Source organism: Acyrthosiphon pisum, chromosome A1 (assembly GCF_005508785.2).
Source record: "Acyrthosiphon pisum isolate AL4f chromosome A1, pea_aphid_22Mar2018_4r6ur, whole genome shotgun sequence".
NCBI lineage: Eukaryota > Metazoa > Arthropoda > Insecta > Hemiptera > Aphididae > Acyrthosiphon > Acyrthosiphon pisum.
This window is the reverse complement of record NC_042494.1, coordinates 60,142,224-60,158,191: the sequence shown is the minus strand read 5'-3', so window position 1 is coordinate 60,158,191 and position 15,968 is coordinate 60,142,224. Positions and strand designations below refer to the sequence as shown.

Sequence of the window (15,968 nt, the reverse complement as noted above, 5' to 3'; positions counted from 1 at the left end):
ACAATTAATTCAATAATATACCTCGTTTAGTCAAACAAATGTTTGACTTCTATATTAACTATACTTAAGCTCGATAGAATGATTAATGTATTTCATTAAAATAACTTATTTTCTAGTAAATAAAATAAAATTTGATTTATGACTAATGCATACATATTGAATATTCTCTTATAATTTATAATATATGATCTAACCGGAAATATGATAAAATGTGATTTTCGATTACAAAATATCAAAATAAGATGTGTATGTTTTCCAAGAAAACTTGTATTACACACAGCGTATTGGCAAAATGTATTGTAAGGTTCCATATTATTATAATATTTTATGAACGCGTTGTAAATGGAAACGTGTATACATATATTATAACAACAGTAGGTAGTCACATAACATGTTATGGGTCGCAATTAATTATAATATTATAGACGGTTTGTGAACACGTCCCACTCACTGTCACTTAAAGAATATTGCAATATAATATACAATGCACGTCGTATAATAGTGTGCATACATCGTTTTTCGACTGGCAAATACAAAACACCGCTTCGTTCTATATAATGGCTCAGTGTAATGATACATAATATATAACTTCCGCTTCAGTATTATTAAATCATTAATTGAAATCGAAGATGTTTTCAACATGGTGACTATAAATATTTATCGACTGGTCTATAAGTATCTAGTACAAAATGAATAATTTTGATAAAAGAAAAAGCTGTGTGAATGTTTGAACACAATTACTACGTCGAGTTTTAGCCCACACAGCATTTGGGAAATGATAATATTTTGTGAATATTTTGGAGTGCTTGAATAATGAATATTTGACTAATAATATTGTATAAGTATTTTATTCTCATAAAACAATAAAATATTGCACAGAAATGTTGACTTAATATTTTTATAATGTTTCCATAAAAATGTTTTTTAAAAAAATATGATTAAAATGTGAATGTTTTTTACAAAATATTTTTAAAAAGTGAACTTCTTGGCCAAAAAATATAAATAAAATATTTCCTTATTATTTACGCAACTTTTTTAAATATTTTGACAACTATATTGTTTTCCTGAAAATATTTATACCGTAGTTGGGAAATATTAAAATGCTGTGTGGGAGTGGTATCATACACCGTCTAACATTATCACGAAGTTACAAACCATCAAAATGCTCATTTATGCTCCTTGAAAACAATTAAATAGTAGACAAAATAATAAGTTTTTGTAGAACGTTTCACAGTTTAAATTGTGTGAAATTAAATAAAACTTACGTTAAATACGGAAAATATAATGTTTGGGTTTTTGAAAATAACACGCGTTTTCTCATTCAATGCACATGTGCTTACCTATATTAAGTAGGTATATTTGTATATTATGATAGTAAAATAGAATTAATACAATGTACCTATGGCTTTCCTTAATTATAATTTCATAGGTAGCAGAATATTTTTCTGAAATTGAAGATATAGTTTATATTTTATCGAACAGTGAAACAATATTGCTAGTTATATTATTAGATAAGGAAGTTGCGTGACAGAGGAACTCTGTGATACTCTGTAATTGTTTGTTTTGCACCTACTCTAAAAATGTATTATTATGGATCAACGTAGTCAAATGTACGTACCCACAATGTTTTGGACGCTAAAATTATCAGACATTTTTTTCGTTTTTCTAATAATATGTGAAATCCCCCAAAAAAGTACCCGGCAGTAGAAATAAAAGAATTGTAAATAATTTTAATTTAATGTATTAAGTACCTACACATTACTTTTGAACAAAAAAATATATATATATATATCATTCAATATTATCATGTTATTATGGTTTAGGCGATTCGATTATAATATAAATTGGTTTTCTTCCGTTTCACAGGAGAGTTTCCGTTCGCCCCCGTGTACTGTCTGGCGTGGATATGTCTGGACGTATTGTTCTGCACCGCAAGTATAATGCACTTGTGCACGATCAGCGTGGACCGGTACTTGAGCCTGAGGTATCCGATGAAATTTGGCCGGAACAAGACGCGGCGAAGGGTGATATTGAAGATCGTGTTCGTGTGGTTGCTGTCGATTGCTATGAGTTTGCCGCTGAGCCTCATGTACTCAAAAGTAAGTTTTCCAAGTTCCATGTATATATTGCATAATATTATGTACGTGTTTATTATTATGTATATATTATTATTAGTATACGTCGTGAATTTGTGGTTTCCTCCCCTCTTGGCCCGTCGCGTCCCATTAAACTTTGAACTACTTACTTTTTTATTTATCGACTACCACTCCTTCTCAACGCAATGTGCATAATGATTTACCACCACCGCAACTAAAACTATACCACTACCGTGGTTTGTCGTCGGGTTTCGCCTTACGATGACAATATACCCAGAGGTGGTTTAATTTTCGATTAAAACTCGTCGCAAAACTTACATTTTAAAGATATTCCACTCGACGGGATACGAAAATCGGTTGATATAAAATCAAAATGACACGCTTGTCGGGGAATGGGATAGAGTGAAATTGTGGAGTAGTCGTGTGCGATGAGATATTTTTCCACCGACGCTAAACTTACCTTCGGTTGTAATCGCATGCACGTAATGCTTACATTTACAATATAACTATGACGTGAAACATAATAATAATATGTTTTCTTGTTCAACAATTTAAATAAATGTATGGTATCGCGTTTTGCGTTATTCGTTAGACATTATTATAATATCACGTCTAACATCGATAAGGTCGTTCGGAGATTACCGTTCCGATGTCGTTAATATTATTTAAACGTTTTCAAAAAAGTATTATTATTTAAAACAAAATTTCAATATGATATAAATATAACATAACTAGCTGTAATATCCGTCTTTGTCCGGGAATAATTAAATCCGAGATGGGCAATCCACCTGTAGTGGATTGTAATAACTAATAGGTAGCTTTTTTTATCTCACGTGTTATTAATTAGAAGCAGAAATAAACTAATATGAGTCATGAATATTAATTATAGAGGGAAGCCACCCTAAAATAACTGTTTCAATCTATTATCTAAACCTTCTTTGAATTGTCAAAATCGGTTCGCACTAAAACCATAAAATTTACCTTTTTTTTTTGGCTGAGGCTTCGACAAACTAAGGTCATTAGCCTGCAGTGGAAACTGTTGGGAAGGGTACTGTAGGTTTTGAACACGTGTGTGTTTGTTTTTGGGCAGAATTTTTAAGTGGGCACCCGTAGGTATCTGCCATGTCCGGGTGGGGGATGGCGGCCTCTCTCTCCGGACACCGCGACTGCCAAAGAAAAATTCCACCCGTGGCCGAGTACAAACCGGCAACGGGTGCGTGTCACAACCAACGCCTTAGTCCACTCGACCACTCCGCCCCCCCCCCCACCACTTTACCCTTTATATATTATAATAGTCTGCTGTTATTCAATTTCATTTATATCGAATAGATTTATCAGTTTGAATGATAAAATGTAATATACTTAATACAAACAATTATATTCAATAAAAATAACTTTATTTTTACATAAAATCAATGGCAAACCTATGTATAAATAAAAACATTTGTTTTTCATGAGCTGAACTAAAACAAAAGTGTCAGCTACTTGATGCCACTCTATAATAACATATTGTATGGGTTGAAAAACGGAGCTACATAAACCATCCCCGAATCTAAAGAAATGTAACTTTTATTGAAAATGGTTTAGTAGTTTTTGAGTCCATAGATAACAAAGACATAAACATTCAATGTTTATGTTTATATATATAATATAATTTACGTTTGCTTATCCGAATAGCTCTAAGTTCCAAGTGAATTGGTTAAAGAGTACATTACTGAGAACTGACGTCACCGCTACTAGTAGAAGTATAGTTCACGCGTTTTATACTTTACGCATAAGTATGCATATTTGTATTATTTTTATTTTTTTTAAAGTATTCGTTGAACATGTAATTTTATGATTTTAATTTTTTAAGCTGTTTTCTTAAAAATGTTCTTTGCAAATCAAACGCTTGATTTGGAATTTGATGTAATATGCAAGACCAACAATATTGTTATCCTTATTGTTTTCATTTTCACTTCATTTAAAAATACATATATATTGTAAATACTAACACTAACATTAAGATAGTTTTAAAAGAGTTAATATCAAAAAACAGTATACATCAAAAATAAAAACTGTTTCGAATATTTGATTCAGTGAATCAAGATTTTACTTAAGTATATTAAATAATGTACATTTTTAAGAAATTAAACTTTACATAGAAAGTTTATAAAATGTTTGTTTTTATAATATTCAACTGAGAAACCAAGCCGAGAGTAAAAATAATCTCATCGAAAGTTTGCATTTTAAAACGATCGTCTTTGGATCAAAAAGTTTAAAAAGAACATAACACGTATCTAATGTTATGACTTATTTAAAATGATTTATAATTTATTTCGATTGAACTAAAGTGTTTATTTTGAGATATTCATGTTGAATACCGTCTTTACTGAGTTCAGCATATATGTCAAAGTCTCTATGATATAGGGGCGCTTAAAACTATATCCAGGTTAGCTAAACATATAGAAGACGCGTACCCCTAAAATAAAGAAATAAACAAATTTATCATTACTGTAGAAATCATTAAATGAAACTTATATAATAATAATTGTAAAATAATGCAAAATAAAAGTTTCATAAATGCATATGAAAAATTTGTAACTTTCTTACAAATGCGCAGCCCTTCTTATAGAATTGCATTATTTACGACCGTAAATCTAAAAACTCAAAATATGCACTATAAAAAATTTATTTTTTATTTTTATAAAACAACAGAATAATTATTTAATAACTATTTCGAGGAATTAATTGCTGGTGGATCTTACTCCTTGTAATGCATTAAATAAAACACCATTGTATCACCACAGAAACGAATAAAATGCAAACGTTTTCTAATTTCCTGCAGGTATATATACAACTAATGGTTACTTATACCTATACTATACATCTATGATTCATATATTTCCTTTGAAGTGGAAATTATACTAAGATCGACAGGCGTAATCAACAAATTAACATCTTTTATTTGACATATTCCTCTAAACACATACATGAAAGAACGCTCTAACTATAATATCTTCTTTAACCACGAAAAATGTGATAGTTGCTTATTGAGGTAAAATCACTGTGCTCGAAACACATTTTCAGCTTGAAAAGCATATCGCGTCAGGTAAAAAAAATAGTATATTGTGTGGCAAGGGTGGGAAATGGCCTTCCCGCGCGAGCCACACATACTATTTTTTTGTCACGCCCCTGCGTTCATGGAAAAGGTTATGCAGGGATCTATGCAACAATTATAGACTATTCTACAAAATATGTTTAAATGATAATGCGTCATGCAAGGAGGTTATACTATAAATTTAAGATGTAACCAAAAGTTTATGTTTTGGAAGGACCAGGGTAGGTATACATTTTAGTTTCTGGTTGTGCAGTGGATACGAGCCCGGCGGCCGGCACTTTTGGGGATTTCTTCTTTTCCGCCCGGCACTTTTGGGGATTTCCTCTTTTCCGCCCGGCACTTTTGGGGATTTCCTCTTTTCCGCCCGCTGGACGGAAAAAGGTTGCTTTCAAACGCTTCAACCGTGGTCGAAAACCAGACTTTCCGTGCAAGCGTGACAAAAAAGTATTCAATGCATTGAAAATCGAGCCCCGTTATGACGACGTATTCTCTTAAATTTTTGGACCGATTTGGTTCGTTTTGATAATAATAATAATAATAATAATAATAATAATAATATGTACTTACTTGATTTATAAAAACGCGAATTTAGCCAGTATAGCGAACCACGGTTATAATGTTGGCATAGCTATATATTATATATACTTATTATATATATAGCTATATAGTATATAAGGACGCAAAATTATTATTGCTATGTATAGGTTTAAATTGAAGTGAAACGGCTGCTGCTGCAGTCACTCGGCGAATATAAATTGTTGTCGTTGAGAGCCATAAGACCCAGCTATGCGCTTGTACTGAGTGTTGTAATAGATTTCCACATTCCGTGCTCGTCGGTCTTTAGATGGCGCGCTGAGTCTCATTTCGTTTATTCCGAATTTAGTCCAAAATTCGTTACGTTATTCAAAAAGTCGCATTTATTATGCCACGCTCCCGTACATGTTATGCAGGTATTAAGCGCGAATGTCAATGGTTCAACACTTTGAGCAAATCACATTTTCGAATTATTATTCGGTGACCACATTTTAAATGTATTTTAAACGTTTAACGTTCCAAAACAATTTTATTTCGAACATTTAGGTACATTTAAAAAAAAAAAAACTGTTATGAACGATATAAAATAAAATAAAATTCTAAAATAATTGGTTTTAGCACATGACGTGTGCGCTTAACCATCGAGAATAAGTTATATCGTGACAGACATGTTATTATCACGATATATCATTATCTATGTTTTACTTTAGGTACTACTAATTTTCTTTCTACCTGTAATAAATTATTAAATTATTATAATAAATAAGTGTTTTAGTTAGTTTAAATAATATTATATTATTATTACGCATACTTTTATCACGGGTATCTCTGTGACAATTAGAACAGTATTGTCACATTGAAAAGACAATCTGGAAAATAAGACTATTGTGTTGTGAAAACGGAAGCAGTGGAGGATTCATTTTTTGCTAAAGTTGATGAGCACTTTTTTAAATAGAGGAAATACGGAATTAGTTCCCATACATAAAAACGTGTGCATAATTTTGATCTACTTCAGAACGAACTGCATTTTATTCGAATCGTAAATTGGAACGAACTCGTTGGCGTCCTTCAAATGACTTACCCACCACCTTATACTCGTATACTAGAAAGTGGAAAGCAAACGAAAACTTTTAAATAACTAAAATAAACGCGAGAGTCCCGGTCTAGGATATCTTCACCGTCACCATCACCACCCCTTATATTTATAGTCAGTGCATCCCCCCAAAAAAACATGCTAAAAAAGAACTCCACGTGAATAGAATGCAAATAAGAGAGCGAACATAAAAAACCATTTCAAATTAGAAAAAAAAGCCTTTTTCTGCACGGTGAGAAATGTTTACCGACGTGGCAGTGATTATTAGCCCGGTGTTATTTTACCAAGTGGGTAGGTAATATATATCCGGCTATATTTTATTGTCGTTGAAATATCTCCAGGTTTTATTTGGCCTCCCACCATATTATACGTGTATACAATAATTTTATAGTGACATTTTGTCTCCTTTTATCATCCCAATAACAGTCTATAATGTTATATAAACGACCATTTTCAATTTAGGGTTTAACGTTTTTTTTTTTTGTTTTTAATACACCATAATAACACGAATACGTGACCGTATCAAACGCATCGTTGTATGAAATATTGTACCACATAGCACGGTTATTGTGGCACGCTGTCGTTGGAGGTTGCCGGAGGTTTCCGTAAATTGTAAAATTGATTTATTGACAGTCACCCAAAGACCTATGTATTGCATTTTAAATGCGCTAAAACAACCATGTATAATTAAATGTACGTGCACTTAAGCACTTAGAAAAAGGAAAATTTGTTCAAAAATTCAAAAATATACCAAACGGCGCAAAACATTATGATAATAAAATAAATTTCCAACAATGTACACGGTATGAAAGGTACCAATAAATAATGTTCGTAAAATATTAAAATTGTATTAAAAAAATACGTTGCTGCCCTAACAATAAATATAAAAATATTAAATAAGCTTCATGTGTATAAAAAAAATATGATTTAGTATTAGAAAAAAATATGTACCTATGCAAAATAAACTTTTTATAATAAAAATATCATATTCAACTATTTTAAAAGCATTGAGTTTGATCAAATCCATAGTTTTTCCCTCAAATTTGAAATCAATGCTAACATTTAAAAACCAGTTATAATATTATGTACCATAAAATATAAACCATCTAAAATATTTGAAATAAAATCATAAATTTGCAATAGTAGTGGTATTGTCTTGATGAATGAAAATTGTATTTCGCTTATTTTGAATTCAGAATAAAATTCATCAATACGCAGAATTAATAAATTCACAATATCACATAATATTAAGACTTATTTCTATCACTTATATTTAATTAAACTATAATCAACCACACTGTAAATAATAATACAATTATTATTATCTATACCTATATATAAAAATGGAGCGCGAAAAATGTACGTTACCTCAACAATGGAGAACGGCTGGTCCGATTTGGCTCAAATTTTTTTTGGGATGTTCGTAATTGCCAGGAGAAGGTTTTTACGAAAGAAAATTTTAGGAAAATATACGGGAACAGTAGACAATCTGGATGTAAAAAATACAACAGTGACGCAACAGTGTTAATCGGGCATGTTTGTTAATTATTTTATGTCAATATATATAAATGAATATTTGTGTGTAGATTATACCTCTAGGAAGAAGACAGGCTAATTTAAAAATGGTTAAATTTGGTTGATTTTTATTCATCTGATATTAGTACGGTTAGGACGTCAGGTTGGATTAGGATTTTGTATTAATTGGTTAAATTATTCCACCATAGGTGGAATACGACAAACGTGGTATAACTTTAATACTTTAGAGTTAAATCATACACTTACGTACAAACAGCGTGGGGTCCGCAATCTACCACAGGTAGATTGCCTACCTGATAATACCTTCTGCTGCGAATCAGAATTTCTATCCCGGGCAACGGAAAAGTTAAGATAAGTTTTGAACACCATACACCGAATATTAAATAACGAATTGAACAAAGTTTGAGTCGTATAGAGTTGGTAACGGGCATCGAAGTGCACGGGATCAGCTAGTTTGCTATATATTGCTATTTAAATATAAATAAAAATATACACCTAACTTTTTTTTTCATGTTCGTGACCACTGTATCTTTTTTTTATTTATGACGAAAATAATATTTAAATCCACATGTAAATATAATTCTAGAATAGTGACAGGATATTATTATATTATAATTAATATGTCTATGAAAAGTTTTTCTGTCAATCGGTTTTATTTTTAACCAACGAATGTGAAAGCCACTCTTCTGCATTATTTTTAAAGCATTTTGCTATTCTTTCTCACATACGTTTTTTTAATGGTTATTTTCTATGTTTTGAATATGGTAGAATGGCACGAACATTTTGGTCGTTTTCCTAAGGTGGCTGTGGTTGGGTAATCACAAGTTGTCCTTCAAGGGTAGTATTTCAATGAGAGGGTGCAGTCTATATTAACTCTTAAAGTAGGAATTCTCAACCACAAACACTTTGGATCAAATAAGTTAAAGATATTGTTCGTGCATAATATTATCGCCATATAATTAATTGTCTTTTACGTAGCATTCTTGCGATACTGGTATAAAGCTTCGTATTCACGATTAAATCACACATTACACTATTCGGCGAGGAATGAGCTGTGATTAAGTTAAGGTAATTGAAATTGTTCTGTATTTTATGAAAAGTACTGTGCAGATTCTCTCGTTATTTTAATTGATTTACAATATTGTATTAAACGACCTCGTGAAGATTTTAAGGTGAAAATCACTGTAATAATATAATATAGATTATATACAATATCTAAAATATTTAACCATCGAACATGGTTAGAATTTTTTATAGAGAAGCCCAAATAGTAGTAAATAATAAGTATCTATGGTGTATTATCTATTTTAACATAAGAAATATCTCAAACAAATAGGCCATATTATATTTTATAACATCTAGGGTGTTGGGGCTTGACGAGTTTCTCTGTGTATTGACGGCATTCAGTATAAGGATATGGTCAGTCCTGTAAAGAAAACTTTTAAAAAGTACTTGAGTAAATACTCAAATACATTTTTTTTTAAGTGTTTAAGATACTACTCAAATACTTTAATTGTAAAGTATTTCAAATACTACTACAATACTTTTCAAATACTTTTGGTTTTTAAAGTGGGTTTCTAACTATCGTAATATAAACACATAGGTAGTAGGTAATCTAATAGTTATCTAATAGTTTTAAAGGGAATATTATTATTCAATATTCAACAACTTTTTTTAGAAATCTGGTTTTCACAAACCTTTGGGCTTCGGCTTACACAGAAATACAGAATATTAAATAAAACTATTATTCTATTATTGTAGTTGACAATAATATTTTTCCAACCAATTATTTCGAATAAAAATAAAATGTTCGAAATAAAAAACCAAAGTATTCCAAAAAGCATTTAATACAAAAAAAAGTATTTAAAATACCATTAAAAATACTTCATGCTGAAAGTATTTAAAAAGTTATTCAATACTTAAAAAAGCATTTGAAGACTTTTACTCAAATACTTTTACTTATATACTTTACAGGACTGGATATGGTTGACTGTTAGTTCATTACCACAGGTTGTGCACATAGGTTTTTCTTCTTTTGTCCATGAGGTATAAATGTGTTAATCGAGTGTGTCCGATGCGAAGTCTGTTTATTATTACTTTTTCTCTTCTTTTTTGCCTTCTATGTCGCTGTGCCCTGGAATCCATATTAGTGTCTTGCTAATTTGTTGTTATCCATTATATTATAATATTTTAACCACGAACTAAAGGGAATAATAATTACTCTTGTATGACTGGCAAATCGTTTAGTTTCATAGAATTCTAAGTTATTATGAAAACAAATACAATTATTAAAAGATTAACACAAAGTTAGTTGTTAAGTTCACAGTACCTAGTTCATGATTTCTTCGAGCCTAGCTAGAAATACATTTATATAATGTTTGTCAGCGAAAGCTGGGTACACTCTATAATTCAGTTACCTACATTACTCGGTTTCCTATACATATTTTTGAATTCTGTCTGCTAGAGATTAATAATATCATAATAGCCTAGTTTCATGTCCTGCAAACATAATTCAAAAATATTTATCGGATAATGAGTAATATGGGTAATTTGGTTATACAGTGTATCCGGTTTTTGCGGACACACGTTTTATACGTTAAATATTAATTCAATTTTCATTCGATTGGATAAGGCTAAAAAATTCTTCTTTATAAAACTTTTATTTATTAACGAGAGAGCTTTGACCTTTTACTACTCATCCGTTCGAAAATCCCCGAATTTTTTTCTCTAATTAATAACATAATATATGTAGAATGAAACAAATTAAATCAAACATTGTTTAGTAAATTCAATTTTTTTTATCGCACCCCACTTCATCATAGGTCACTATAGGATTTAAGAATTTTGAGAGTTGAATTTTTACCAATAGCAAATTGATTCTGTTCAATCCAATTATAATATGATTATATCAACGTGAATCAAGTATAGTAATGTATGTACTAACCATAGTCATTTGTAACTTGTATATAATTGATCAACAAAAAAGTCCAGCGTTGTCAATGGATATTTCAAATTGAAATATTTAATACTATGTGAATCAGGATATGACCCATGAATATGAACAGCTTCAATGTATTCTGGTGGTTTAAATGTTTATAGAATTATATTTTGCAAATTTTGGATTGATGGAAAATCTATGAATTGTTTTTTGTACCCACCCTTGTTATTACAATTCTTGACTTCGGTGTAATCTATTGTACTGTTAGATAATTTTTAATTTTCTAGCTGGATGGAAATTAAAATGATTTGTTAACGATTTAATGGGATGTTTAATATATTATATTATTTATTAAATAAGTAGGTACATAATATAGTTATTATCAAGTGTGGTATGTATAAGTATTCTGATGTAATTTGTCTAATCGATTTGTTGTTTTCTGTTGCAGGACTTCAACTCGGTGCTAGTAAATGGTTCTTGTCAGATACCCGATCCATTGTACAAACTGATTGGATCGATTGTGAGTTTTTACATTCCACTAGGCGTCATGATACTCACGTACACCCTGACCGTCCGACACTTGGCTGCGAAGAGGCAAAATCTGCAGACGGGCTTCACGCACAATTCGAATCAAAGTAATTTTAAACAAATATTATGTCAGATTATTATTTTTCGATCTAATTGATTACAGCTCTCAGCGATTGTGCCGATTGGTCATCAAATTCTGTAGCTAACGCAACAACGACAATAAATTGAAAACTAATTATTGTACGTTAAAAATATATTTTTCATCTTGAATTTCGTACAAAAACATTATCACCTTAAACATCGTCTTTCGAAAATTTCCGTTTTAAGTCCTCTCAACTGTGTGTAATACGTCTTATTAAACGTTTTTTATTTTTATTAAACACGATAAGAATCGTTGCTGAAAATATATCACCAAATAAAGTACCTATATTATCGAATTTATTCAGTTCTGAAAAATTATTATGAATAAATAAATACCTTAACTTGGAGCGTTGACGAAAAATATAAAAAAAAAACTACATGAAATAAACCAGGCATAACTTGTCAATGTTTATCGAGAAAAAAAAGAAAAATACGACGAAAAACGATTTATTTGGCATTATTGTAATTTTAAAGTTTATATTTTATACACTACAAAGACTCAATGAGGAAACTTTACCAGTTAAAATTATAATATTGAGGCACTGAAGATTATGATCGAAAACGACGACTCGATTTCTACATTTATATGTGGCATTTTTTTCACGTAGTATATTATACTACAGATAAAATATCTGTAAATGAAACTATTATGTACTGTAAATGAAGGTCAGATAATCCTCCTGTGCAACAAATACCGACACTGATTTTTCAAATTTAATACTGTATATTATGGTCATGTAAGAAAATCAATCTAACTTAGTTTCTTAATGCACGATGATACGGATAACGTTAAACTTCTATGCGTATAATAGATATTTATAGTATAAACGCCAATAATAAACGATTTATATTTTAAAGCTTTCAACAGTTTGGCCATTCGATTTTGGCCATCAAGTAGGAATTAATTCGAGCACAACCTTATTTTAATCGTGAAAAAATAGCGAAACTGTATATTCCCATTTCCCTCCTCGTTTGGCTCTGACATATTACCTATCTACATGTGTATATAAATAAATTTATCAGGATAGTAAACCGAAATTCTACAAAATTATTTTTCGAATCCGTCTTTTAAATATATAATGCTAATGAAATTCGGGTTTCAGATCCCAGTCTTACACCAAAATATAATTGAAGCGAGCAGCATACCTATGTACCCACCTACTATTCTGTATATCGTCTATGGATTCTTGTTTACGTTGTACTATACCATCTAGTCTATCCTCTATCATAAATTCGACAAAAGTTCCACAGTAAATTATTTTTACACCCCATGGCGACTAGTAGTATACTGTATAGAGAATACTAAGTATACTAAGTATACCACAGCTTCTGAAACCACAAAACATATTATTAAAGGTTTTAAAGTTTCCAACGATCTTTGGTTGTGTCATCAATTTATGAAATTAAATTTGTTCTAACCAACCTAGTGCAATGGTATGAAACGCGCGTTTTACCTAAATTTTTTTCAAAGTGACAACAATATATCTTTTAAATAATATTTATAAATTGTGTATGTTTCTAGCGGTGTTATCTATTTAAAATATTATTCACATAAAATGACATGTAATTTACACCCAAATATCGTGTCAGCTATAATAAAAAAAGTTTTTTTATTGGTTATAACTTATAATGATTTCACACTAAGACTATTCGAAAACGAAATAATAATAATTAATGCCGTACTGTTTCGATCATTATGATAACAAACAACATTTTTTCATAATAAAAAAAAAATCAGAAACAGGTGTTAACGGGAGACGATCATTAGTGTTTCTTAAGAATTAGAAGAAACGGGCGGGCACGGCTTTCTAACCTATAGCTATAATATTAATATAATTATTAAAAAGAGTCGTTTTAAATTATTTTCACCTCTATAATAGAAAATCTTCAAAACGTTTGTCCTTTTCATTCGTTGAGTTTACTTTTATTTAAAATTTTTTTTTAGCGTATTATACTTTCACTTGGTGCACATTCTGTTATGACACATGAAAAGCGGCAAAGGAGGTGAAATAGGTCATAATATATTATTGTGCCACATAATTTCATACTTGTCGTATAATATGTATATATTTTTTTTCGTTTTTACGACCTCACAAACACACGCACGTTGTTATAATAGTATAATGTTACAACTTGCATATTATTATATTGTCTGCGAGCTAGCTTTGTCCGTTTCGAGTGAAAAACTCTGTCGCGGCAACAAGTGATTTATACGTCAAAAACACATAAACATATTATTATAACATTAAAAGTTGGACGTCCGTGTGTTCTTACCTAGCAATGTTACAATAATATAATTATAATAATATATTCTGTCCATCCCTAATTGGTGGTTGGGTTAGTGAAAAGTTGATCGACGGCAGAATCGCTGCTTCCACCCTGAGATAAAATCCGGGTTTTTCTTCGGCGTGCGCCGTCCGACTTGTCCAATAGCGGTCGATTTGGTATGAGGGAGAGCTATCGACAACGCAGACGTAGTAAAAATTCAGAAAAATTTGTTCTAGAACAGAACTTTCTTGCGATACGTAATTTTTTACGACTGTACCGTCGGTCCACTGTGCATGAGGTCTGGTACCGTCTGGTAGAAATTTTGTATACAGGATAAAAAAAAATATAATAAAATAAACAACATTGTAAAACCACTAGATCCCTCTATCCGCTCAGAATCTACAATACTGAGAATTTTCAATTTCTACCTCCCAAAAGTACGAACTAGATCCAACTTGCTTCTAAAAACTTCCTTTGAAGTTTATAATCAGAGCATTTTTTACACTAGAAAAGTTGAGAAGTTGAAGGTGTACAAACATTTTCAAATACCCCACTCAGCATTTGGGAAATGATAATATTTTGTGAATATTTGACTAATAATATTGTATAAATATTTCATTCTCATGATAACAAAATATTGCACAACAATTTTGTCTTAATATTTTTATAATGTTTCCATGAAAATGTTTTTTGAAAAAATATGATTAAAATGTTTTGTTGATGTATTTTACAAAATATTTTTCAAATGTGAACTTCTTGGCCAAAAAATATAAATAAAATATTTATAAAATATTTCAAATATTTTGACAGCTATTGTTTTCCTGAAAATATTTTAACCATAGTTGGGGAATATAGTGTGGGACCTCACCTAAACGTCTGAAATTATTAGACTCGACAAAATAAAAATAAAATTGTAATTCATTTTCAAGGCCCCCTCCCTCCCGATTGAAATATCTTGCTTATACCACTGACGAAATGCGGTAACTGAACGGAAATTGTATTATTTTGAATTTAAAATACAAATCATTGGGAATCATTGGTAAGCGAGGTATTAGCACCGTTTGACGAACTGCTGGACCAGTCGAAACTATAGCAACGATCACATTGTTGCGAAGAAATTTAAATTTAATTTTCAATACTATCAGTACTAACATTATAAAGTTGAAGAGTTTGTTTGGTCAAATACACAGGCTTTTCACATTAATAATAATTAATAATAATTATAGACAATTATAAAAAAAATAATTTTTCAATTCAAATCAGTTGTTCCTGAGATTAGCATTTAATACGTTCAAAAACACTTTTCAACTTCATAATATTAGTATAGAAAGTATAGATTGGAGTACGGAGTGGCCGAGCGGACTAAGGCGTCGGTTGTGACGCACACCGGCGCTGGTTCAAACCTCGGTTCACGGGCGGCATTTTTCTTCGGGCAAGTCACGGTGACCGGAGAACAAGTGGCACCATCCCCCACCCGGGCGTGCCAGAGATACCTAAAAACTACACAAACGTGTTTACACCTACTGTTCCCTCTACCACAGTTTAAGAACCACCCAATGGCCTAAGTTGCCGCGGGTTAACTAATAAAAAAAATATATATATATAGATTAGTATAGATATTATAATATGTGATATGATTATATTACATTATCACCTTCTTGATCGATTGATCAATGATATTTTTTTCAAACTATTTTACCAAACCAAATTGAAATGTTTTTATTTCTTTACGTT

The 15,968-nt window shown here is 30.8% G+C and overlaps 1 protein-coding gene across 1 annotated transcript in view; it reads left to right on the top strand.

The window, feature by feature from the left end:
- Positions 1-15,968, top strand: part of LOC100575043 — a gene marked incomplete at its 5' end in the record, with an annotated part of 207,893 nt that overhangs the window by 152,949 nt on the left and 38,976 nt on the right. Inside the window, 2 exons of the mRNA XM_029487337.1 lie at positions 1,867-2,099; positions 11,746-11,932. Of these exons, the coding sequence (XP_029343197.1) occupies positions 1,867-2,099; positions 11,746-11,932 (420 nt within the window). The remainder of the gene's footprint in view (positions 1-1,866; positions 2,100-11,745; positions 11,933-15,968) is intronic.